At 48.7% G+C, this 24,498-nt stretch overlaps 1 protein-coding gene across 1 annotated transcript; it reads left to right on the top strand.

Annotated features, from left to right (window-relative positions):
- The first annotated feature begins 1,910 nt into the window (after positions 1–1,910).
- On the top strand, positions 1,911–23,911 carry LOC109876793 (14-3-3 protein beta/alpha-A-like). Its single transcript, XM_031811901.1, has 6 exons — positions 1,911–2,041; positions 5,661–5,984; positions 9,777–9,900; positions 13,235–13,398; positions 19,884–19,979; positions 21,005–23,911. The coding sequence occupies exons 2-6, from the start codon at positions 5,673–5,675 to the stop codon at positions 21,059–21,061; spliced, it is 753 nt and encodes a 250-aa protein (XP_031667761.1). The 5' UTR covers positions 1,911–2,041; positions 5,661–5,672; the 3' UTR covers positions 21,062–23,911.
- Positions 23,912–24,498: the final 587 nt, after the last annotated feature.

Here is a 24,498-nt window from a genome sequence, read left to right as displayed (position 1 = left end):
CTCTCTCTCTCCCTCTCTCTCTCTCTCTCTCTCTCTCTTTCTCCCTCCGTGCCTCTCTCTCTCTCTCCCTCCCCTCTCTCTCTCTCTCTCTCTTCCCCTCTCTCTCTCTCTCTCTCTCTCTTTCGCTCTCCCTGCCTCTCTCTCTCTCTCTATCACAAACATCATGGGAATCTCAGGGAGTTGTCACCTTTGTCAGTGTGTCACTCACTACTCCTGTGTGTCCGTGTGTGTGTGTGTGTGTGTGTGTGTGTGTGTGTGTTGTGTGTGTGTGTGTGTGTGTGTGTGTGTGCTGACTTGCTGCACCCTCGACAACTTCTGTGATTATTATTATTGGACCATGCTGGTCATTTATGAACATTTCAACATCTTGGCCATGTTCTGTTATAATCTCCACCCAGCACAGCCAGAAGAGGACTGGCCACCCTCATAGCCTGGTTCCTCTCTAGGTTTTCTTCCTAGGTAATGGCCTTTCTAGGGAGTTTTTCCTAGCCACCGTGCTTCTACACCTGCATTGCTTGCTGTTTGGGGTTTTAGGCTGGGTTCTGTACAGCACTTTGAGATATCAGCTGATGTAAAAAGGGCTTTATAAATACATTTGATTGATTGATTGTGAGTGTGTGTAAGTCTGTAGAGAGAGAGAGGGAGAGAGAGAGACAGAGAGAAAGAGACAGAGAGAGAGAGAGAGAGAGAGAGAGAGAGAGAGAGAGAGAGAGAGAGAGAGAGAGAGAGAGGAGAGAGAGAGAGAGAGAGAGAGAGAGAGAGAGAGAGAGAGAGAGAGAACCTACTCTACCAGTCATTCAACAGAAACACACACTGACTCACTCACTCTCCCTCTATCTCAAAACCACTCCTAGCCACAGCCCTTTCCAGTAAAATGTTAGGTTTAATTGATATTGACACTCAAATTAATCTGTCTGTCTGTCTGTCTGTCAGTCAGTCTGAACTGAACTATCAGTCAGAGATCTTAAATAGGTTACCGGCTTAATATCCCAGTCTTAGGGGAGAACATGTGACTCGGTAAAAATAGAACCACTTTCCCCATGGAAACTGACTGGAGAACAGAAATAGACCTTCTATCAGGCAAACTCTGTGTTCTGTGTTCTAGTTAGGTCGTTTGTGACGTCCTCAAACACTCGCAAATGATCTACATGTATTAGACTGTCAATACCACATGTTTGTTCAACATAGAAGATTCTGACATTTTTACCTGTTAAGTGGTTTTACGCCCCCATTCTGACTATTCCCCCAAATTGCTATGTAGGTGACAGCGGTGAGATAATCAATCACAGGTAGGGTATATAAGTATATTTTTATTATAATTTAAATAGGTTGCAAAACCAACATCTTCTCATAGCCTGCCCTACACCTCTTCTGATAAAGGAGTTTCTCATCGAACGGTCGGTAAACCATCACGTCAATCACGGGTTGCCATGGTATCCTTTGACGTCACCCGCTCCCTGCTGTTGTCACTAGTTACCACAGCCAGTAAAGTCCAGATTGGCTATAATCATATAAATTCATTGAAAGCACAAAACAAAAAAACGTTTCTTTTTGGTCTTTCATTTAAGGTTAAGGAATAATGTGAGCAGTGTGTTTTAAAGGTATTTTTTTTTTTTTTTTTATCAGATTTTTAATAAGATACATTTTTTTAGAAATAAGCGGGGCATATATAATATAATATATAAATATAATAAGCATATTATATTATTATATTAGTCATATTATTTATTATGTGTTCATAATAAATAAAATATAAATAAAAAATCTGACTTTGTTTTTTAAAATTTGTTGTTGTTCATAATAAAATAAATAAAAAATCAAATCAAATCTGACTGTTTTTATTTTATTTGTTGTGTTCACAATAAATAAAAAACATGACTTTGTGGCTGTGGTAACTAGTGACCCCCAGTGCGTCCCTGCTGCTGGGGTGTGATTGGAGGGAAACCCCGTGGACTCGACATTCAGACCGGTTGTGAGAGAAGCAGCTGTGTAACGTAGCTAGCGAGCCACACCGACAACACCACTAGCCCTTTGCACTCAGGTAAGAGGCCTGTTCTAAGTTAAAAAAAAGTCATGTTAGATTCACGTTTAACAAATGTTTTGATGTATGTATGTGTTCACAATGGATCTTACTTTGAGGGAAAAATAGCGGGTAGTATATGTAACGGTTAGAGATCCAGTTAGTTTTTTGTCAGGTGGCTAACGTTAGCTAGGAATGTAGCTAGCCGAGCCAAAGAACAATAGCTACCTGTTTTGTTTCTTTGGGGGGTTTGTTCTCGCTAGGACAGGTTTTTTTTGTGTGCATCTTGTCAGGTTTCGAGTTGGTTTCAAGTAGTTACCTTTTTCTTTTTCTACCTATTGTGGTCGACAATTGCATGTTAGCTAATCTGTTGAATTTAGTTAGCAATAGCAGACATGTAGCTCGGCTAAACCAACTGAGTTTATTCAACATGGGCTTGGTCGGCACAAACCTAGCTGGCTCACTAGCTAAATATAAAACCGTTTTTGGACCCAGTATTCGTCGTTTACTGACTCAAAACAGTTATTTGATATTTAAAACATGTTGTCGTTGGAATAAACATTTAAAAAATCCCCCGTCGGTTTTTTGGAGGCAGATCACGACCAACACTTTACTCGCATGGATAACTCAGTTAGCGGCCTTGTTAGCTAACTAACTCGTATAAATAAAATAGCAAACCTAATCTGACTATTTAAAACCCTTTCATTTTGATCGATCGTAGCTTAGCTATGTCCCAGGCACGGTTTGATTGTGAGCAATGCCGGGTTCACTAGTACTTTCCGGGTGAGAAATGAGAAACAGTAGTAATACCGTTGTCATTTTAAGGCGGGGACGACATCCTCCGGTTGGCCATTTATAGCGAACTCAGCGATGAATCAATCTTAACGTTGGACATTCAATGTAGCTAACTAACAGTACATGAATTGTACAGTATGTCCATCGCCATCTGTGTGTGTAAATGCTTGCCATTCTGTGCTAATCGTTTACAACAGGTACAACATGGGTGTGGCATGGCAGGGAGTGAATGCACATCCGCGTTTTTCTTTACACGGTAGGAACCAGGCTAGTGTGCTTTCACTGGGGTGTCGTACATATCAGGTCTTAACCTGGATAATGTTTCCAGCGCGAAGGCGCCATAGCGTGTTAGCGGAAATCCACAGTGCACGTCTCACATGACCCCCAAGCCACAGTACCAGGCTAGTCTACATGTGTATATATTACGGAATGGAAAATATGGGATTGATTGAACGTGGTACATCAGTGTTGTCTGTAGACCCGTGGGCCATTCTGCATGGTACCAGCAGATGTCGGTTATTGATTCGGTGTAGAACTATTCTCACTGCTGTCTGTTTTGGGCGGTCCTGGTTTATACTTTGCATTTGTTACATTGTGGATCACAACCGCACCTCACTTTCGTTTCTAGATTACATGAAGAACAAACGGCTACGTTTAGTGATATTTAAACTTTTTCTGGTGGTTGTTTTTATTTATTTATCAGGAATTACCCTGAGTTTATGAGTTGTTTGCTTTGGTGCTAGCTATAGGTTAGATTTCCTGGACTTTGTTCCGTGTTGGTGTGGGCAGTTGTCAATTTGAATCCCGAGTCGTGCGCTGGGAATGGAGCTGGTAACTGCAGGGCTTCTGGGTTCAGATTGTAACAACAATCCTTTACCAGTGTGCCCTTGAGTAGGACACTTGCTCTCCGTCCAGGGGCGCTCAACTGCAGCTTTACCCTGTACGACATGCCAACATTTCTCTCCTGTATTGTATCAGCCATTCCAGACACATGCCATGCCAACATTTCTCTCCTCAGTCCCTAGTAACCATGGTTGACATGTTTCTTCTTCTCTCCTCGGGCCCTAGTAACCATGGTGTAGACAGGTTTCTTCTTCTCTCTCCTCGGTCCCTGGTAACCATGGTGTTGATATGTTTAATCTTCTCTCTCCTCGGTCCCTAGTAACCATGGTTGACATGTTTCTTCTCTCTCCTCGGTCCCTAGTAACCATGGTTGACATGTTTCTTCTCTCTCCTCGGTCCCTAGTAACCATGGTTGACATGTTTCTTCTTCTCTCCTCGGTCCCTAGTAACCATGGTTGACATGTTTCTTCTTCTCTCCTCGGTCCCTAGTAACCATGGTGTAGACAGGTTTCTTCTTCTCTCTCCTCGGTCCCTGGTAACCATGGTGTTGATATGTTTAATCTTCTCTCTCCTCGGTCCCTAGTAACCATGGTTGACATGTTTAATCTTCTCTCTCCTCGGTCCCTAGTAACCATGGTTGACATGTTTCTTCTCTCTCCTCGGTCCCTAGTAACCATGGTTGACATGTTTAATCTTCTCTCTCCTCGGTCCCTAGTAACCATGGTTGACATGTTTCTTCTCTCTCCTCGGTCCCTAGTAACCATGGTTGACATGTTTCTTCTCTCTCCTCGGTCCCTAGTAACCATGGTTGACATGTTTCTTCTCTCTCCTCGGTCCCTAGTAACCATGGTTGACATGTTTTCTTCTCTCTCCTCGGTCCCTAGTAACCATGGTTGACATGTTTCTTCTCTCTCCTCGGTCCCTAGTAACCATGGTTGACATGTTTCTTCTCTCTCCTCGGTCCCTAGTAACCATGGTTGACATGTTTCTTCTCTCTCCTCGGTCCCTAGTAACCATGGTTGACATGTTTCTTCTCTCTCCTCGGTCCCTAGTAACCATGGTTGACATGTTTCTTCTCTCTCCTCGGTCCCTGGTAACCATGGTGTTGATATGTTTCTTCTTCTCTCTCCTCGGTCCCTGGTAACCATGGTGTTGATATGTTTCTTCTTCTCTCTCCTCGGTCCCTGGTAACCATGGTGTTGATATGTTTCTTCTTCTCTCTCCTCAGTCCCTAGTAACCATGGTTGATATTTATTATTCTCTCTCCTCAGACCCTGGTAACTATGGTTGACATGTTTCTTCTTCTCCTTCCTCAGTCCCTAGTAACCATGGTTGATATTTATTCTTCTCTCTCCTCGGTCCCTAGTAACCATGGTTGATATTTATTCTTCTCTCTCCTCGGTCCCTAGTAACCATGGTTGACATGTTTCTTCTCTCTCCTCGGTCCCTAGTAACCATGGTTGACATGTTTCTTCTCTCTCCTCGGTCCCTAGTAACCATGGTTGACATGTTTCTTCTCTCTCCTCGGTCCCTAGTAACCATGGTTGACATGTTTCTTCTCTCTCCTCGGTCCCTAGTAACCATGGTTGACATGTTTCTTCTCTCTCCTCGGTCCTTAGTAACCATGGCTACTTTTCTTCTTCTCCCTCGTCAGTCCCTAGTAACCAAGGTTGATATTTATTATTCTCTCTCCTCAGACCCTGGTAACTATGGTTGATATTTATTCTTCTCCCTCCTCAGTCCCTAGTAACCATGGCTGATATTTATTCTTCTCCCTCCTCAGTCCCTAGTAACCATGGTTGACATGTTTCTTCTCTCTCTCCTCAGTCCCTAGTAACCATGGTTGACGTGTTCCTTCTTCTCTCTTCTCAGTCCCTTATCTCTCTTCTCAGTCCCTTCTCTCTCTCCTCAGTCCCCCAGTAACCATGGTTGACATGTTTCTTCTCTCTCTCCTCAGTCCCCAGTAACCATGGCAGCCATGTTTCTTCTTCTCTGTCCTCAGTCCTGAGTAGCCATGGTTGACAAGAGCGAGGTGGTTCAGAAGGAGCTGGTCCAGAAGGCCAAGCTGGCGGAGCAGGCCGAGCGCTACGACGACATGGCGGCCTCCATGAAGGCTGTGACGGAGGAAGGCACCCAGTTGTCCAACGAGGAGCGGAACCTCCTCTCTGTGGCCTATAAGAACGTGGTGGGCGCTCGGCGTTCCTCCTGGAGGGTGGTGTCCAGCATCGAGCAGAAGACTGAGGGCAGCGAGAAGAAGCAGGCCATGGCCAAGGAGTACAGGGAGAAGATAGAGAAGGAACTGAAGGAGATCTGTAACGATGTGCTGGTAAGACGACTGGGGAAGGGGAGGTGCTCTCTAATTTCCGCCAACCAGTTTGCTATGTAAAGCTATTGACGAGAGGTGCTACGACTGGGGCTCTCACCCAAACCTTGTCCCTCCCTCCCTCTTGAAATGATTGAGGTTTTCCTGCCTGCCTGGTTAGAGCCCTGGTCTGACAGTAATCAGCTCAGTGTAATTAGCTGTTAGCCAGTTCGTAGGGCCTCGTTCAGCTCGTTAGACCATTCCTCACCTGTCGGTCCCGTTGTAGAGACACTCTGAGAGGGACAGGTGTCTCAGGTGAGAGAGAGAGAGACACCACCTGGTTTTTGCCCTAGCACAACACAGCTGATTCAAATAAACCAACTCATCAAGCTTTGGGATGTCTCTCTCTCTCTCTCTCACCCAGGGGATGTCTCTCTCTCTCTCACCCAGGGGATGTCTCTCTCTCTCACCCAGGGGATGTCTCTCTCTCTCTCTCACCCAGGGGATGTCTCTCTCTCACCCAGGGGATGTCTCTCTCTCTCTCTCTCACCCAGGGGAATGTCTCTCTCTCTCTCTCACCCAGGGGATGTCTCTCTCTCTCTCTCACCCAGGGGATGTCTCTCTCTCTCTCTCACCCAGGGGATGTCTCTCTCTCTCTCTCTCACCCAGGGGATGTCTCTCTCTCTCTCTCACCCAGGGGATGTCTCTCTCTCTCTCTCTCACCCAGGGGATGTTCTTCTCACCCAGGGGATGTCCCTCTCTCTCTCTCACCCAGGGGATGTCTCTCTCTCTCTCTCTCACCCAGGGGATGTCTCTCTCTCTCTCTCTCACCCCAGGGGATGGTCTCTCTCTCTCTCTCTCACCCAGGGGATGTCTCTCTCTCTCTCTCACCCAGGGGATGTCTCTCTCTCTCTCTCTCTCTCACCCAGGGGATGTCTCTCTCTCTCTCTCTCTCACCCAGGGATGTCTCTCTCTCTCTCTCTCTCTCTCTCTCTCACCCAGGGGATGTCTCTCTCTCTCTCTCTCACCCAGGGGATGTCTCTCTCTCTCTCTCTCTCACCCAGGGGGATGTCTCTCTCTCTCTCTCTCTCTCTCTCTCACCCAGGGGATGTCTCTCTCTCTCTCTCTCTCACCCAGGGGATGTCTCTCTCTCTCACCCAGGGGATGTCTCTCTCTCTCTCTCTCTCACCCAGGGGATGTCTCTCTCTCTCTCACCCAGGGGATGTCTCTCTCTCTCTCTCACCCAGGGGATGTCTCTCTCTCTCTCTCTCTCACCCAGGGGATGTCTCTCTCTCTCTCTCTCACCCAGGGGATGTCTCTCTCTCACCCAGGGGATGTCTCTCTCTCTCTCTCACCCAGGGGATGTCTCTCTCTCTCTCTCTCTCTCACCCAGGGGATGCTCTCTCTCTCTCTCTCACCAGGGGTGTCTCTCTCACCCAGGGATGTCTCTCTCCTCTCTCTCACCCAGGGGATGTCCTCTCTCTCTCTCTCTCTCACCCAGGGGATGTCTTCTCTCTCTCTCACCCAGGGGATGTCTCTCTCTCTCTCTCTCACCCAGGGGATGTCTCTCTCTCTCTCTCTCTCTCTCTCTCTCACCCAGGGGATGTCTCTCTCTCTCTCTCTCACCCAGGGGATGTCTCTCTCTCTCTCTCTCACCCAGGGGATGTCTCTCTCTCTCTCTCTCACCCAGGGATGTCTCTCTCTCTCTCTCACCCAGGGGATGTCTCTCTCTCTCTCTCACCCAGGGGATGTCTCTCTCTCTCTCTCACCCAGGGGATGTCTCTCTCTCTCTCTATCACCCAGGGGATGTCTCTCTCTCTCTCTCTCACCCAGGGGATGTCTCTCTCTCTCTCTCTCACCCAGGGGATGTCTCTCTCTCTCACCCAGGGGATGTCTCTCTCTCTCACCCAGGGGATGTCTCTCTCTCTCACCCAGGGGATGTCTCTCTCTCTCACCCAGGGGATGTCTCTCTCTCTCTCTCACCCAGGGGATGTCTCTCTCTCTCTCTCTCTCACCCAGGGGATGTCTCTCTCTCTCTCTCTCACCCAGGGGATGTCTCTCTCTCTCTCTCTCTCACCCAGGGGATGTCTCTCTCTCTCTCTCACCCAGGGGATGTCTCTCTCTCTCTCTCTCACCCAGGGGGATGTCTCTCTCTCTCTCACCCAGGGGATGTCTCTCTCTCTCTCTCACCCAGGGATGTCTCTCTCTCTCTCTCTCACCCAGGGGATGTCTCTCTCTCTCTCTCTCTCACCCAGGGGATGTCTCTCTCTCTCTCTCACCCAGGGGATGTCTCTCTCTCTCTCTCTCTCTCTCTCTCACCCAGGGGATGTCTCTCTCTCTCTCTCTCTCTCTCACCCAGGGGATGTCTCTCTCTCTCTCTCTCTCTCTCACCCAGGGGATGTCTCTCTCTCTCTCTCTCTCTCACCCAGGGGATGTCTCTCTCTCTCTCTCTCTCACCCAGGGATGTCTCTCTCTCTCTCACCCAGGGGATGTCTCTCTCTCTCTCACCCAGGGGATGTCTCTCTCTCTCTCTCTCACCCAGGGGATGTCTCTCTCTCTCTCTCTCACCCAGGGGATGTCTCTCTCTCTCTCTCTCACCCAGGGGATGTCTCCTCTCTCTCTCTCTCACCCAGGGGATGTCTCTCTCTCTCTCTCTCACCCAGGGGATGTCTCTCTCTCTCTCTCTCACCCAGGGGATGTCTCTCTCTCTCTCTCACCCAGGGGATGTCTCTCTCTCTCTCTCTCTCTCACCCAGGGGATGTCTCTCTCTCTCTCTCACCCAGGGGATGTCTCTCTCTCTCTCTCTCTCTCTCACCCAGGGGATGTCTCTCTCTCTCTCTCTCTCTCTCACCCAGGGGATGTCTCTCTCTCTCTCTCACCCAGGGGATGTCTCTCTCTCTCTCTCTCTCTCTCACCCAGGGGATGTCTCTCTCTCTCTCTCTCTCTCACCCAGGGGATGTCTCTCTCTCTCTCACCCAGGGTGGGCCCCAAGGACCGAGTTCGGGGATCCACGTTCTAGATGAGTCAATCATGTGGTTCTAGAGGAGTCGGGTGGTTCAGGGCATTACTGCCAAAGGGGCTTCAACAAAGTACTGAGTTAAGGGTCTGAATACTTATGTTATTGTAACATTTACGGTTTAATTTTAAGTTTTCATAAATCTCTAAACCTGTTTTTGCTTTGTCATTATGGAGTATTGTATATAGATTGATGCATTTAGAATAAGGCTCTAACGTAACAACGTGGACAAAGTCAAGGGGTCTGAATACTTTCCGAATGCACTGTGTGTAGAATATTGGCCTGTTGGAAACTACAACTCCCTACTACATCGCACAGCTGGAAACTACAACTCCCTACTACTACACCACACAGCTGGAAACTACAACTCCCTACTACATCACACAGCTGGAAACTACAACTCCCTACTACTACATCACACAGCTGGAAACTAAAACTCACTACTACATCACACAGCTGGAAACTAAAACTCCCTACTACATTACACAGCTGGAAACTACAACTCTCTACTACTACATCACACAGTTGGAAACTACAACTCCCTTACTACATCACACAGCTGGAAACTACAACTCTCTACTACTACATCACACGACTAGATGTGATTTCCAGAGAAACTGGTGCTGGGGGGTCTAGACCTGCCTATACAATGTTAGGTGATACCTTTTGCAGAGCTGCAAATGACGGTGCTGTAGACTAGAGCCAACAATTCACATGTAAATAACGGAGTGTGGTGGCTGGGTGTCTGATTTGCATATTTCTAACAAAAACTTGTCTTCCGTCTGTCTCTCTCTCTACAGGGTCTTCTGAACCAGTTCCTCATCCCCAATGCTACTCCGGCCGAGAGTAAAGTGTTCTATTTGAAAATGAAAGGAGATTACTACCGCTACTTAGCCGAGGTGGCGGTTGGAGAGGAGAAAGCCGGTAAGCCCTGTGATAAGTCCCTTTGTGCTAGCCAATCAGGTGTCTGTGTTGGGGAACAGGAAGACAGGTGTGTGTTTTGGGGAAAAGGTAGACGGGTGTGTGTTGGGGAACAGGTAGACAGGTCTGTCTGTGTTGGGGAACAGGTAGACAGGTCTGTCTGTGTTGGGGAACAGGTAGACAGGTCTGTCTGTGTTGGGGAACAGGTAGACAGGTCTGTCTGTGTTGGGGAACAGGTAGACTGGTGTGTGTGTCTGTGTTGGGGAACAGGTAGACTGGTGTGTGTGTCTGTGTTGGGGAACAGGTAGACGGGTGTGTGTGTCTGTGTTGGGGAACAGGTAGACGGGTGTGTGTGTCTGTGTTGGGGAACAGGTAGACGGGTGTGTGTGTCTGTGTTGGGGAACAGGTAGACTGGTGTGTGTGTCTGTGTTGGGGAACAGGTAGACTGGTGTGTGTGTCTGTGTTGGGGAACAAGTAGACGGGTGTGTGTGTCTGTGTTGGGGAACAGGTAGACGGGTGTGTGTGTCTGTGTTGGGGAACAGGTAGACGGGTGTGTGTGTCTGTGTTGGGGAACAGGTAGACGGGTGTGTGTGTCTGTGTTGGGGAACAGGTAGACGGGTGTGTGTGTCTGTGTTGGGGAACAGGTAGACGGGTGTGTGTGTCTGTGTTGGGGAACAGGTAGATGTTTTGATATCAACCTTTTGTGGCGTAATGGGCCGTCTACTTCTTTTATTTTGGGGGGATGTGACAGTCTTTGATGAATCAGGGTGACAGTACTTTAGACAGTGTTTCAGTCCTGAAGGATGTCTGGGGTTGAATTGAATGAAATGAAGTGAAACAACAATTTTTTTGTATCTTCTGTCTAGAAAATAACAATCATTGAGTCGTCTTTTTGGACAGCTGATTTGGACAGCTCATTGTCCCCTTTTTTAAATAGAGGAGTTGCCGTTCTGCGTGCCTCCTTGTCGTTGGCAAAGGGAATTAAATAGTTGATTTCAGGGCCTCCTGGGTGGCTGGTTGGATACCGCGCCATTCATGGAATTATAGCGGCTGGCTCAGCGGCCCGGTAGCGGCTGGCTCAGCGGCCCGGTAGCGGCTGGCTCAGCGGCCCGGTAGCGGCTGGCTCAGCGGCCCGGTGGCGGCTGGCTCAGCGGCCCGGTGGCGGCTGGCTCAGCGGCCCGGTGGCGGCTGGCTCAGCGGCCCGGTGGCGGCTGGCTCAGCGGCCCGGTGGCGGCTGGCTCAGCGGCCCGGTGGCGGCTGGCTCAGCGGCCCGGTGGCGGCTGGCTCAGCGGCCCGGTGGCGGCTGGCTCAGCGGCCCGGTGGCGGCTGGCTCAGCGGCCCGGTGGCGGCTGGCTCAGCGGCCCGGTGGCGGCTGGCTCAGCGGCCCGGTGGCGGCTGGCTCAGCGGCCCGGTGGCGGCTGGCTCAGCGGCCCGGTGGCGGCTGGCTCAGCGGCCCGGTGGCGGCTGGCTCAGCGGCCCGGTGGCGGCTGGCTCAGCGGCCCGGTGGCGGCTGGCTCAGCGGCCCGGTGGCGGCTGGCTCAGCGGCCCGGTGGGCCACTAGGAGAGAGAGAGAGAGAGAGAGAGGGGAAGAGAAGGGTGTGGCCTGTTTACTTTGTGATGCAGCAGTAGAGCTGTGGCCCTCTGGTTGATCCAGGGCTTTAGGTTTTCTATAAACCTTACCTTGCCAGGAAACTGACCTCATTGGGCCCTCTGATGCATAGGGGTGTGTCCTACATAATCCTAGTGTTATTCATAGGGGTCATATCGGGGTCATTAGGGTTAGGTGTGTTATTCATAGGAGTCATTAGGGTTAGGTGTGTTCATAGGGGTCATAGCGGGGTCATTAGGGTTAGGTGTGTTATTCATAGGGGTCATTAGGGTTAGGTGTGTTGTTCATAGGAGTCATAGCAGGGTCATTAGGGTTAGGTGTGTTGTTCATAGGGGTCATAGCGGGGTCATTAGGGTTAGGTGTGTTGTTCATAGGGGTCATTAGGGTTAGGTGTGTTCATAGGGGTCATAGCGGGGTCATTAGGGTTAGGTGTCTTGTTCATAGGGGTCATTAGGGTTAGGTGTGTTGTTCATAGGGGTCATTAGCGTTAGGTGTGTTCATAGGGGTCATAGCGGGGTCATTAGGGTTAGGTGTCTTGTTCATAGGGGTCATTAGGGTTAGGTGTGTTGTTCATAGGGGTCATTAGGGTTAGGTGTGTTATCACCACCAAGCCAGCTCCAATGATCCTCTAAAGGAAAGAAGTAGAGTAGATTCCTAATGGGTTGTGGGGTTAGTTTAACATTTATTAACTTTGCCTTTTTATATTGGGGTGGGGTCCACATTACTTTGGGAAATAAATGATAAATTATACTGTATGGTCCCAGTATAGTGTGTTTGTGGCCAGATATTCTGAATGAAGGCCATCTGAGGCTGGTTGTAGTGACTGAAGGAAGCTGTGAGGGAGGCTGGTTGTAGTGACTGAAGGAAGCTGTGAGGGAAGCCAGTAGAGGATGGTTGTAGTGACTGAAGGAAACCGTGAGGGAGGCCAGCTGAGGCTGGTTGTAGTGACTGAAGGAAACCGTGAGGGAGGCCAGTAGAGACTGGTTCTAGTGACTGAAGGAAGCTGTGAGGGAGGCTGGTTCTAGTTACTGCAGGAGGCTGTGAGGGAGGCTGGTTCTAGTGACTGTAGGAAGCTGTGAGGGAGGCTGGTTCTAGTGACTGCAGGAAGCTGTGAGGGAGGCCAGTAGAGGCTGGTTCTAGTGACTGCAGGAAGCTGTGAGGGAGACCAGTAGATGCTAATCAGAGAGAGAATGTGTGAACAGGAAGTTAAAGCAGGGCTCGGTTCCTCTTCGTGTCAGTCTGTTGTGTTGAGCTGCACAGTGGAAGACGTCGTCTAGTCTCCACCTCTGGAACTGGCACAGGAAGTAGACCTTAACTTAATGCTCCTCGTAGGCCCACGGTCCCGCCCACCTTTACCACGACAACCATTGTGATAACGTTATCTCTTTCACTCCCTGACTACAGACGTTACCTCCAGCCCACAACATGCCAGGTTTTTCTTGCTCTTTAGTTTTTCAAGTTGTATTTTTTTGGGGGGGGGGGGGGGGTTGTTATCATTTCTAATCTTAAAGACTTAACACTGTCTGAAATTAAAAGGTTATTCATCAAAATGACTGTTGCTGTTATCCCCTTAAAGAGATGTATTTAAAGTAGTATATTCCTCTCTCCTCTCTCCTCTCTTCCTCTCTTCCTCTCTCCTCTCTTCCTCTCTCCTCTCTTCCTCTCTCCTCTCTCCTCTCTCCTCTCTTCCTCTCTCCTCTCTCCCTCTCTCCTCTCTTCTCTCTCCAGCCATCATCGGTAACTCCCAGGAGGCCTATAAGGATGCGTTTGAGATCAGCAAGAAGGACATGCAACCCACCCACCCGATTCGTCTGGGCCTGGCTCTCAACTTCTCTGTCTTCTACTACGAGATCCTCAACTCCCCCGAGCAGGCCTGCAAACTGGCCAAGACGGTATGTGGTTATGAGCCCGTCCAAGATGGCCGCTTGATGATGAGGTTAACAGCTGATAGGGCAGAGAGTCTCGACTGGTGGGTCGCGGGTTGTTTTCAAAGGGTCGTCGGTGCCTGAGTTATAGAAGAAGAAGAAAAAGATTGGTTTGGGACTGAAGTGACCCCTTTATACCTGGGGTCACTGCTCTAGGGCCTTTATACCTGGGGTCACTGCTCTAGGGTCTTTATACCTGGGGTCACTGCTCTAGGGCCTTTATACATGAGGTCACTGGGGTCACTGCTCTAGGGTCTTTATACGTGGGGTCACTGCTCTATGGTCTTTATACCTGGGGTCACTGCTCTAGGGCCTTTATACCTGGGGTCACTGCTCTAGGGTCTTTATACATGGGGTCACTGCTCTAGGGTCTTTATACCTGGGGTCACTGCTCTAGGGTCTTTATACATGGGGTCACTGCTCTAGGGTCTTTATACATGGGGTCACTGCTCTAGGGCCTTTATACCTGGGGTCACTGCTCTAGGGCCTTTATACCTGGGGTCACTGCTCTAGGGCCTTTATACCTGGGGTCACTGCTCTAGGGCCTTTATACCTAGGGTCACTGCTCTAGGGCCTTTATACCTGGGGTCACTGCTCTAGGGCCTTTATACCTGGGGTCACTGCTCTAGGGCCTTTATACCTGGGGTCACTGCTCTAGGGCCTTTATACCTGGGGTCACCGCTCTAGGGTCTTTATATCTGGGGTCACTGGGGTCACTGCTCTAGGGTCTTTATACCTGGGGTCACTGCTCTAGGGTCTTTATACATGGGGTCACTGCTCTAGGGCCTTTATACATGGGGTCACTGCTCTAGGGCCTTTATACATGGGGTCACTGCTCTAGGGTCTTTATACATGGGGTCACTGCTCTAGGGTCTTTATACATGGGGTCACTGCTCTAGGGTCTTTATACATGGGGTCACTGCTCTAGGGTCTTTATACATGGGGTCACTGCTCTAGGGTCTTTATACATGGGGTCACTGCTCTAGGGTCTTTATACATGGGGTCACTGCTCTAGGGTCTTTATACATGGGGTCACTGCTCTAGGGTCTTTATACATGGGGTCACTGCTCTAGGGTCTTTATACATGGGGTCACTGGGGTCACTGCTCTAGGGCCTTTATACCTGGGGTCACTGCTCTAGGGTCTTTATACATGGGGTCACTGCTCTAGGGTCTTTATACATGGGGTCACTGCTCTAGGGCCTTTATACATGGGGTCACTGGGGTCACTGCTCTAGGGTCTTTATACCTGGGGTCACTGCTCTAGGGTCTTTATACATGGGGTCACTGCTCTAGGGTCTTTATACATGGGGTCACTGCTCTAGGGTCTTTATACATGGGGTCACTGCTCTAGGGTCTTTATACATGGGGTCACTGGGGTCACTGCTCTAGGGCCTTTATACCTGGGGTCACTGCTCTAGGGTCTTTATACCAGGGGTCACTGGGGTCACTGCTCTAGGGTCTTTATACATGGGGTCACTGCTCTAGGGTCTTTATACATGGGGTCACTGGGGTCACTGCTCTAGGGTCTGTATACCTGGGGTCACTGCTCTAGGGTCTTTATACCTGGGGTCACTGCTCTAGGGTCTGTATACCTGGGGTCACTGCTCTAGGGTCTTTATACCTGGGGTCACTGCTCTAGGGTCTTTATACCTGGGGTCACTGCTCTAGGGTCTTTATACCTGGGGTCACTGCTCTAGGGTCTGTATACCTGGGGTCACTGCTCTAGGGTCTTTATACCTGGGGTCACTGCTCTAGGGTCTTTATACATGGGGTCACTGCTCTAGGGTCTGTATACCTGGGGTCACTGGGGTCACTGCTCTAGGGTCTTTATACATGGGGTCACTGCTCCAGGGTCTGTATACCTGGGGTCACTGCTCTAGGGTCTTTATACCTGGGGTCACTGCTCTAGGGCCTTTATACCTGGGGTCACTGCTCTAGGGCCTTTATACCTGGGGTCACTGCTCTAGGGCCTTTATACCTGGGGTCACTGCTCTAGATCCAGCCTGAACTGTGATGTAGTAGGGAGTTGTAGTTTCTCTAGAGATAAATCAGATCCAGCCTGAACTGTGAGGCAGTAGGGAGTTGTAGTTTCCAACAGGCCAATATTATACGTAGTTAAGCGCATAAAATGTGGTAATTAACTACAATGATCATAATCCATTGCGCATCTATACTGGACAAAAATATAAACGCAACAGGTAAAGTGTTGGTCCCGTGTTTCATGAGCTGAAATAAAAGATCCCAGAAATGTTCCATACTCACAAAAATACTATCTCAAATTTTATGCACAAATTTGTTTACTACCTGTTAGTGAGCATTTCTCCTTTACCAAGATAATCCATCCACCTGACAGGTGTGGCATATCAAGAAGCTGATTTAACAGCATGATCATTACACAGTCACAATAAAAGGCCACTCTAAAAATTGCAGTTTAGTCACAAAACATAATTTAATGTAAATTCCTCTACCATAAGCCGCCTCCAACGTCGTCTTAGAAAATGTTTGCTGTACTTCCAACCGGCCTCACAACCGCAGACCACGTGTTACCACGCCAACCCAGGACCTCCACATCCAGCTTCTTCACCTCGGGGATCATCTGAGACCAGCCACCCAGACAGCTGATGAAACCGTGGGTTGACACAACTGAAGAATTTCTGCTCAAACTGTCAAGAAACCGTCTCAGGGAAGCTCATCTGCTCGTCGTCCTCACCAGGGTCTTGACCTGACTGCAGTTCGGCATCGTAACCGACTTCAGTGGGGAAATGCTCAACCTTCGATGGCCACTGGTACGCTGGAGAAGTTTGTATTTATTTATCCTTTATTTAACGAGGCAAGTCAGTTAAGAACAAATTCTTAATTTTAATGACGGCCTAGGAACAGTGGGTTAACTGCCTGTTCAGGGGCAGAATGACAGATTTGAACTTGCAACCTTTCGGTTACTAGTCCAACGCTCTAACCACTAGGCTACCCTGTGTGCTCTTCACGGATTAATCCCGGTTTTAACTGTACCGGGCAGTGTGGCGTTGTGTTTGAGAGGGGTTTACTGATGTCAACGTTGTGAACAGAGTGCCCCATGGTGGAGGTGGGGTTATGGTATGGTGGTTGCTGATGTCAACGTTGTGAACAGAGGGCCCCATGGTGGTGGTGGGGTTATGGTGTTTACTGATGTCAACATTGTAAACAGAGGGCCCCATGGTGGGGTTATGGTATGGTGTTTACTGATGTCAACGTTGTGAACAGAGGGCCCCATGGTGGGGTTATGGTATGGTGTTTACTGATGTCAACATTGTAAACAGAGTGCCCCATGGTGGGGTTATGGTATGGTGTTTACTGATGTCAACGTTGTGAACAGAGGGCCCCATGGTGGAGGTGGGGTTATGGTATGGTGTTTACTGATGTCAACATTGTAAACAGAGGGCCCCATGGTGGGGTTATGGTATGGTGTTTACTGATGTCAACGTTGTGAACAGAGGGCCCCATGGTGGGGTTATGGTATGGTGTTTACTGATGTCAACGTTGTGAACAGAGGGCCCCATGGTGGGGTTATGGTATGGTGTTTACTGATGTCAACGTTGTGAACAGAGGGCCCCATGGTGGCGGTGGGGTTATGGTGTTTACTGATGTCAACATTGTGAACAGAGGGCCCCATGGTGGGGTTATGGTATGGTGTTTACTGATGTCAACGTTGTGAACAGAGGGCCCCATGGTGGAGGTGGGGTTATGGTATGGTGTTTACTGATGTCAACATTGTAAACAGAGGGCCCCATGGTGGGGTTATGGTATGGTGTTTACTGATGTCAACGTTGTGAACAGAGGGCCCCATGGTGGAGGTGGGGTTATGGTATGGTGTTTACTGATGTCAACATTGTAAACAGAGGGCCCCATGGTGGGGTTATGGTATGGTGTTTACTGATGTCAACGTTGTGAACAGAGGGCCCCATGGTGGAGGTGGGGTTATGGTATGGTGTTTACTGATGTCAACATTGTAAACAGAGGGCCCCATGGTGGGGTTATGGTATGGTGTTTACTGATGTCAACGTTGTGAACAGAGGGCCCCATGGTGGCGGTGGGGTTATGGTATGGTGTTTACTGATGTCAATGTTGTGAACAGAGGGCCCCATGGTGTCGGTGGGGTTATGGTATGGTGTTTACTGATGTCAACGTTGTGAACAGAGGGCCCCATGGTGGCGGTGGGGTTATGGTGTTTACTGATGTCAACGTTGTGAACAGAGGGCCCCATGGTGGCGGTGGGGTTATGGTATGGTGTTTACTGATGTCAACGTTGTGAACAGAGGGCCCCATGGTGGCGGTGGGGTTATGGTGTTTACTGATGTCAACGTTGTGAACAGAGGGCCCCATGGTGGCGGTGGGGTTATGGTGTTTACTGATGTCAACGTTGTGAACAGAGGGCCCCATGGTGGCGGTGGGGTTATAGTATGGTGTTTACTGATGTCAACGTTGTGAACAGAGGGCCCCATGGTGGCGGTGGGGTTATGGTGTTTACTGATGTCAACGTTGTGAACAGAGGGCCCCATGGTGGCGGTGGGGTTATGGTATGGTGTTTACTGATGTCAACGTTGTGAACAGAGGGCCCCATGGTGGCGGTGGGGTTATGGTGTTTACTGATGTCAACGTTGTGAACAGAGGGCCCCATGGTGGCGGTGGGGTTATGGTATGGGCAGGCGTAAGCTACGGACAACGAACAAAATTGCATTTTTATTGATTTGAAGGCACAGAGATACCGTGACGGATTGTCGTGCCATCCATCCGCCGCCATCACCTCATGTTTCAGCGGGATTATCCATGGCTCCATGTCACAAGGATCTGTACACAATTCCTGGAAGTTGAAAATGTCCCAGTTCTTCCATGGCCTGCATACTTACCAGACAGGCTACCCAACATTCCCCAGGCCACAATCAACAGCCTGATCAACTCTGTGAAGGAGATGTGTCTCGCTGCATGAGGTAAATGTTGGTCACGCCAAATACCCCCTAAGGTTTTTTTTTTTTGAAGGGATCTGTGACCAACAGATTATCTCTATTCCCATTCATGTGACATTCATAGGTTAGGGCCTAATGAATTGATTTTCAATTTACTTATATGAACCGTAGCTCTGTAAAATCATTGGAATTGATGCTAGCTAACATAATGTCAGAGCATTATCTAACTGGGGATAGCTAGCTAACATAATGTCACAGAGCATGATCTAACTGGGGATAGCTAGCTAACATAATGTCACAGAGAATAATCTAACTGGGGATAGCTAGCTAACATAATGTCACAGAGCGTTATCTAACTGGGGATAGCTAGCTAACATAACGTCACAGAGCGTTATCTAACTGGGGATAGCTAGCTAACATAACGTCACAGAGCGTTATCTAACTGGGGATAGCTAGCTAACATAACGTCACAGAGCGTTATCTAACTGGGGATAGCTAGCTAACATAACGTCACAGAGCGTTATCTAACTGGGGATAGCTAGCTAACATAACGTCACAGAGCATGATCTAACTGGGGATAGCTAGCTAACATAACGTCACAGAGCGTTATCTAACTGGGGATAGCTAGCTAACATAACGTCACAGAGCGTTATCTAACTGGGGATAGCTAACATAACGTCACAGAGCATTATCTAACTGGGGATAGCTAGCTAACATAACGTCACAGAGCATTATCTAACTGGGGATAGCTAGCTAACATAACGTCACAGAGCGTTATCTAACTGGGGATAGCTAGCTAACATAACGTCACAGAGCGTTATCTAACTGGGGATAGCTAGCTAACATAACGTCACAGAGCATGATCTAACTGGGGATAGCTAGCTAACATAACGTCACAGAGCGTTATCTAACTGGGGATAGCTAGCTAACATAACGTCACAGAGCGTTATCTAACTGGGGATAGCTAACATAACGTCACAGAGCATTATCTAACTGGGGATAGCTAGCTAACATAACGTCACAGAGCATTATCTAACTGGGGATAGCTAGCTAACATAATTAACTTTCATTCTGAAATAACGTCATATTTCTGAGTTAGTCAGATATTCGTTCAGAAACATTTGAAATTGGTATGGGAGTTAACTAGCTGCTTATCAAAGGTAGATAACTGCTCTATTTGTTTAATTTGAGTCAAATTAACTAAACTTTCTTAATGTTTCTCAAAATGACTGGCTCATTTGATCGTGCTTTGTGAAGCACCCAGTTTCTGTCCACACATCGCCCTGTCACCTACAGGAGAACCTGATGAACGACATGAGGGCCTACAAGAGTCGAGGTGAGAAGGTTCTAGCTAAGCGCGTGACCCCTCTCTCCTTCCAGGTTTTAATGTCACGCGACCAAGTAACAGTGAGAGATGCCTTTCTCTCCAGCTCCAAACCCAACGATACGCAGTCATCCAGTATGAAATGTAGAACAACACTGTGATTTATTTATTTTCTGTTCTCCTGCAGGCATTCGATGACGCTATTGCAGAGCTGGATTCTCTGAGTGAAGACTCCTACAAAGACAGCACCTTGATCATGCAGCTACTGAGAGACAACTTGACAGTAAGTGTCGTGTACTAAAATCATAGTTCCCTGTTGTCACTGGGTTGACTTATGATGTCGGAGAGTCACTAGTGTCTCTCACTCCATTTGTTTCGGTCACATATTCCGGAGACAAAGGTAGAGGAGCTACGTAACCTGTCTACCCAGTAGGAACAAATATGAAAATGTATGCACTCTGCTCACTACAGTAGAGAGTCTGCTAAATGACTCACTACTGTAAGTGGCTCTGGATCAGAGAGTCTGCTAAATGACTCACTACTGCAAGTGGCTCTGGATCAGAGAGTCTGCTAAATGACTCACTACTGTAAGTGGCTCTGGATCAGAGAGTCTGCTAAATGATTCACTACTGTAAGTGTCTCTGGATTAAAGAGTCTGCTAAATGACTCACTACTGTTAGTGTCTCTGGATCAGAGAGTCTGCTAAATGATTCACTACTGTAAGTGTCTCTGGATTAAAGTGTCTGCTAAATGACTCACTACTGTTAGTGTCTCTGGATCAGAGAGTCTGCTAAATGATTCACTACTGTAAGTGTCTCTGGATTAAAGAGTCTGCTAAATGATTCACTACTGTAAGTGGCTCTGGATCAGAGAGTCTGCTAAATGATTAGAATGTAGAATGAGTGAATGTACTCAGTCCGAGGTCAGCTCAACTGACATGTATTGTGTATGTTGACCTACAGTCTTTTTTAACATGTTGTTAATCCCTGTCCTCTCTCGTCTCTGTCCTCTCTCTCGTCTCTGTCCTCTCTCTCGTCTCTGTCCTCTCTGATCTCTGTCCTCTCTCTGATTTCTGTCCTCTCTCTCGTCTCTGTCCTCTCTCTCGTCTCTGTCCTCTCTCTCGTCTCTGTCCTCTCTCTCGTCTCTGTCCTCTCTCTCGTCTCTGTCCTCTCTCTCGTCTCTGTCCTCTCTCTCGTCTCTGTCCTCTCTCTGGTCTCTGTCCTCTCTCTGGTCTCTGTCCTCTCTCTGATCTCTGTCCTCTCTCTCCTCTCTGTCCTCTCATCTCTGTCCTCTCTCTCATCTCTGTAGCTGTGGACCTCAGACAACCAGGGAGATGGAGAGGATGCTGAGGAGGGTAGAGACTGACCTGGTTCCTGTTTCCTGGTCTGTCTGTCTGACTGACTGTCATCATCCTCTATCTATCAACACTGAGACAGACAGACTGACCACCTCATCCTGCCCAACGCTTCTCTTTAGTTCTGTCTGTCACGTCGTATCACACCTCCATACGTTTACTCTTCTTTCGGGAATCATTGTGGGAGGGGTTGCTTTCCAGGACTTGGTTGTGGGAGGGGTTGCTTTCCAGGACTTGGTTGTGGGAGGGGTTGCTTTCCAGGACTTGGTTGTGGGAGGGGTTGCTTTCTAGGACTTGGTTGTGGGAGGGGTTGCTTTCTAGGACTTGGTTGTGGGAGGGGTTGCTTTCTAGGACTTGGTTGTGGGAGGGGTTGCTTTCTAGGACTTGGTTGTGGGAGGGGTTGCTTTCTAGGACTTGGTTGTGGGAGGGGTTGCTTTCCAGGACTTGGTTGTGGGGGGGTTTCGTTCCAGGACTTGGTTGTGGGGGGGTTTCTTTCCAGGACTTGGTTGTGGGAGGGGTTTCTTTCCAGGACTTGGTTGTGGGAGGGGTTTCGTTCCAGGACTTGGTTGTGGGGGGGTTTCTTTCCAGGACTTGGTTGTGGGAGGGGTTTCTTTCCAGGACTTGGTTGTGGGAGGGGTTTCGTTCCAGGACTTGGTTGTGGGGGGGTTTCGTTCCAGGACTTGGTTGTGGGGGGGTTTCTTTCCAGGACTTGGTTGTGGGAGGGGTTTCTTTCCAGGACTTGGTTGTGGGAGGGGTTTCGTTCCAGGACTTGGTTGTGGGGGGGTTTCTTTCCAGGACTTGGTTGTGGGAGGGGTTTCTTTCCAGGACTTGGTTGTGGGAGGGGTTTCGTTCCAGGACTTGGTTGTGGGAGGGGTTTCGTTCCAGGACTTGGTTGTGGGAGGGGTTTCGTTCCAGGACTTGGTTGTGGGAGGGGTTTCGTTCCAGGACTTGGTTGTGGGAGGGGTTTCGTTCCAGGACTTGGTTGTGGGAGGGGTTTCGTTCCAGGACTTGGTTGTGGGAGGGGTTGCTTTCCAGGACTTGGTTGTGGGAGTTGTTGCTTTCCAGGACTTGGTTGTGGGAGGGGTTTTGGGACGTATATTATGGTATGTTGGGGGGAGGGACTTGTCTACTGAGCGTATAATTATTTGTGGGCGGAGCAACATGGTGTTACATGTGGGTTGATGGGGGAGGGGAAGTTCTCAACTCATGCAATTAACCTGGTCTAGTCCTCTACCTGTGTTCAGGTTGGGAATGAACCTGGTCTAGTCCTCTACCTGTGTTCAGGTTGGGAATGAACCTGGTCTAGTCCTCTACCTGTGTTCAGGTTGGGAATGAACCTGGTCTAGTCCTCTACCTGTGTTCAGGTTGGGAATGAACCTGGTCTAGTCCTCTACCTGTGTTCAGGTTGGGAATGAACCTGGTCTAGTCCTCTACCTGTGTTCAGGTTGGGAATGAACCTGGTCTAGTCCTCTACCTGTGTTCAGGTTGGGAATGAACCTGGTCTAGTCCTCTACCTGTGTTCAGGTTGGGAATGAACCTGGTCTAGTCCTCTACCTGTGTTCAGGTTGGGAATGAACCTGGTCTAGTCCTCTACCTGTGTTCAGGTTGGGAATGAACCTGGTCTAGTCCTCTACCTGTGTTCAGGTTGGGAATGAACCTGGTCTAGTCCTCTACCTGTGTTCAGGTTGGGAATGAACCTGGTCTAGTCCTCTACCTGTGTTCAGGTTGGGAATGAACCTGGTCTAGTCCTCTACCTGTGTTCAGGTTGGGAATGAACCTGGTCTAGTCCTCTACCTGTGTTCAGGTTGGGAATGAACCTGGTCTAGTCCTCTACCTGTGTTCAGGTTGGGAATGAACCTGGTCTAGTCCTCTACCTGTGTTCAGGTTGGGAATGAACCTGGTCTAGTCCTCTACCTGTGTTCAGGTTGGGAATGAACCTGGTCTAGTCCTCTACCTGTGTTCAGGTTGGGAATGAACCTGGTCTAGTCCTCTACCTGTGTTCAGGTTGGGAATGAACCTGGTCTAGTCCTCTACCTGTGTTCAGGTTGGGAATGAACCTGGTCTAGTCCTCTACCTGTCTACATGGTAAAGATCTTGTGCTTGACAACATTGCTTGATTCATTTGTGGTTCGACTTCAGTTTCTCTTGCTTGGAGGAGACAGCAGCGAGCGGTTGTAGTCTGTAGCCAGGCGACTGACGGCAGGAGCATTAGGGGATAGTCCTGAGGCGTCTTATCGATGGTGGGTTGGCGTGGTCCTTGTGCTGCTCCCCAAATGGCACCCTATTCCCTATAAAGTACACTACTTTTAGACCAGAACCCTATGGACCTTGGTCAAACACCTGTGCACTATGTAGGGAATAGGGTTCCAGTAGTGCACTATGTAGGGAGTAGGGTTCCAGTAGTGCACTATGTAGGGTTCCAGCTGAGAGGAAAACCTTGGATAGTGATGTTACATTCCATTAAACTGTCACTGTTCTGCTTCAGCTTCTTCTTCTTCTTCTTCAGTTTCACTGACCTGCTAACGCCATTTTGTATTTCTGTGTCAAGTAGGAGGTTTGGGAAAAGTCTAGAACAAAGAGGACACCTAATACTCAGACTGTTTTAAACCAGCAGAGCGAGGAAGAATTTTCCCTCGTTGTTCATCTAGTTGCTGCTTCTTCTTTCCCCAGTTGAGGTTTTTATTTTCATTTGAGGGTTTTCTTTTGCTGCTTGCGGTTCAGAACTAGTTAACGGGGAGAAAAGGGAGGTTGTTGTCGGGCTGGTTGTCTTTGTCCATGTCTTTTTTGGAAATTTTCATACGAAACACCCAAGCATAACTGTTATTTCATGTATGTGGAATTAAAAAGATAATTTAAAAGTTTACGTTGTCCGGTCTGAATTATTTTAGAGCTCTTAATCTCCCGTTTTTTCCCCCCCTCAACGCCTTTGGTAAGAGATCACAAATCTGGCAACTCGGCGACCCAATCTGGCAACTTGGCGACCCAATCTGGCAACTCGGTGACTAATCCAGAGTATGTAATGAAAGGGGTCGGCATACTGCAAAAACAGTCCAGGTTGGCTGGTTCACACCAACAAAACATTGTATTTCCCAGGAAACAAGGCTATTGGTTGGAACTACTGTTCTCTCTGAATCACTCAAGTCTGGAGTCGTCCTGTTATTACCCCCCCGAACCACAAAACCTCCAGAGCTGCTCACAGAATTACTTAGACTAAATACCCACACACCTCCCAACCCACACACACACACACTCTTACACACACACACCCCACACACACACTCTCTCACACACACACACACTCTCTCTCTCACACACACACACACTCTCACACACACACACACTCTCACACACACACACACTCTCACACACGGTGTCAACAGCATTCCACATGTTGTGTCCAGTTGGCTGGATGTCCTTTGGGTGGTGGACCATTATTGATACACAGGGG

The sequence above is a fragment of the Oncorhynchus kisutch genome, unplaced genomic scaffold, assembly GCF_002021735.2.
Source record: "Oncorhynchus kisutch isolate 150728-3 unplaced genomic scaffold, Okis_V2 Okis02a-Okis13b_hom, whole genome shotgun sequence".
Lineage (NCBI taxonomy): Eukaryota > Metazoa > Chordata > Actinopteri > Salmoniformes > Salmonidae > Oncorhynchus > Oncorhynchus kisutch.
Note: the sequence above shows the minus strand (reverse complement) of the source record. Positions and strands in the feature narration are given on the sequence as shown.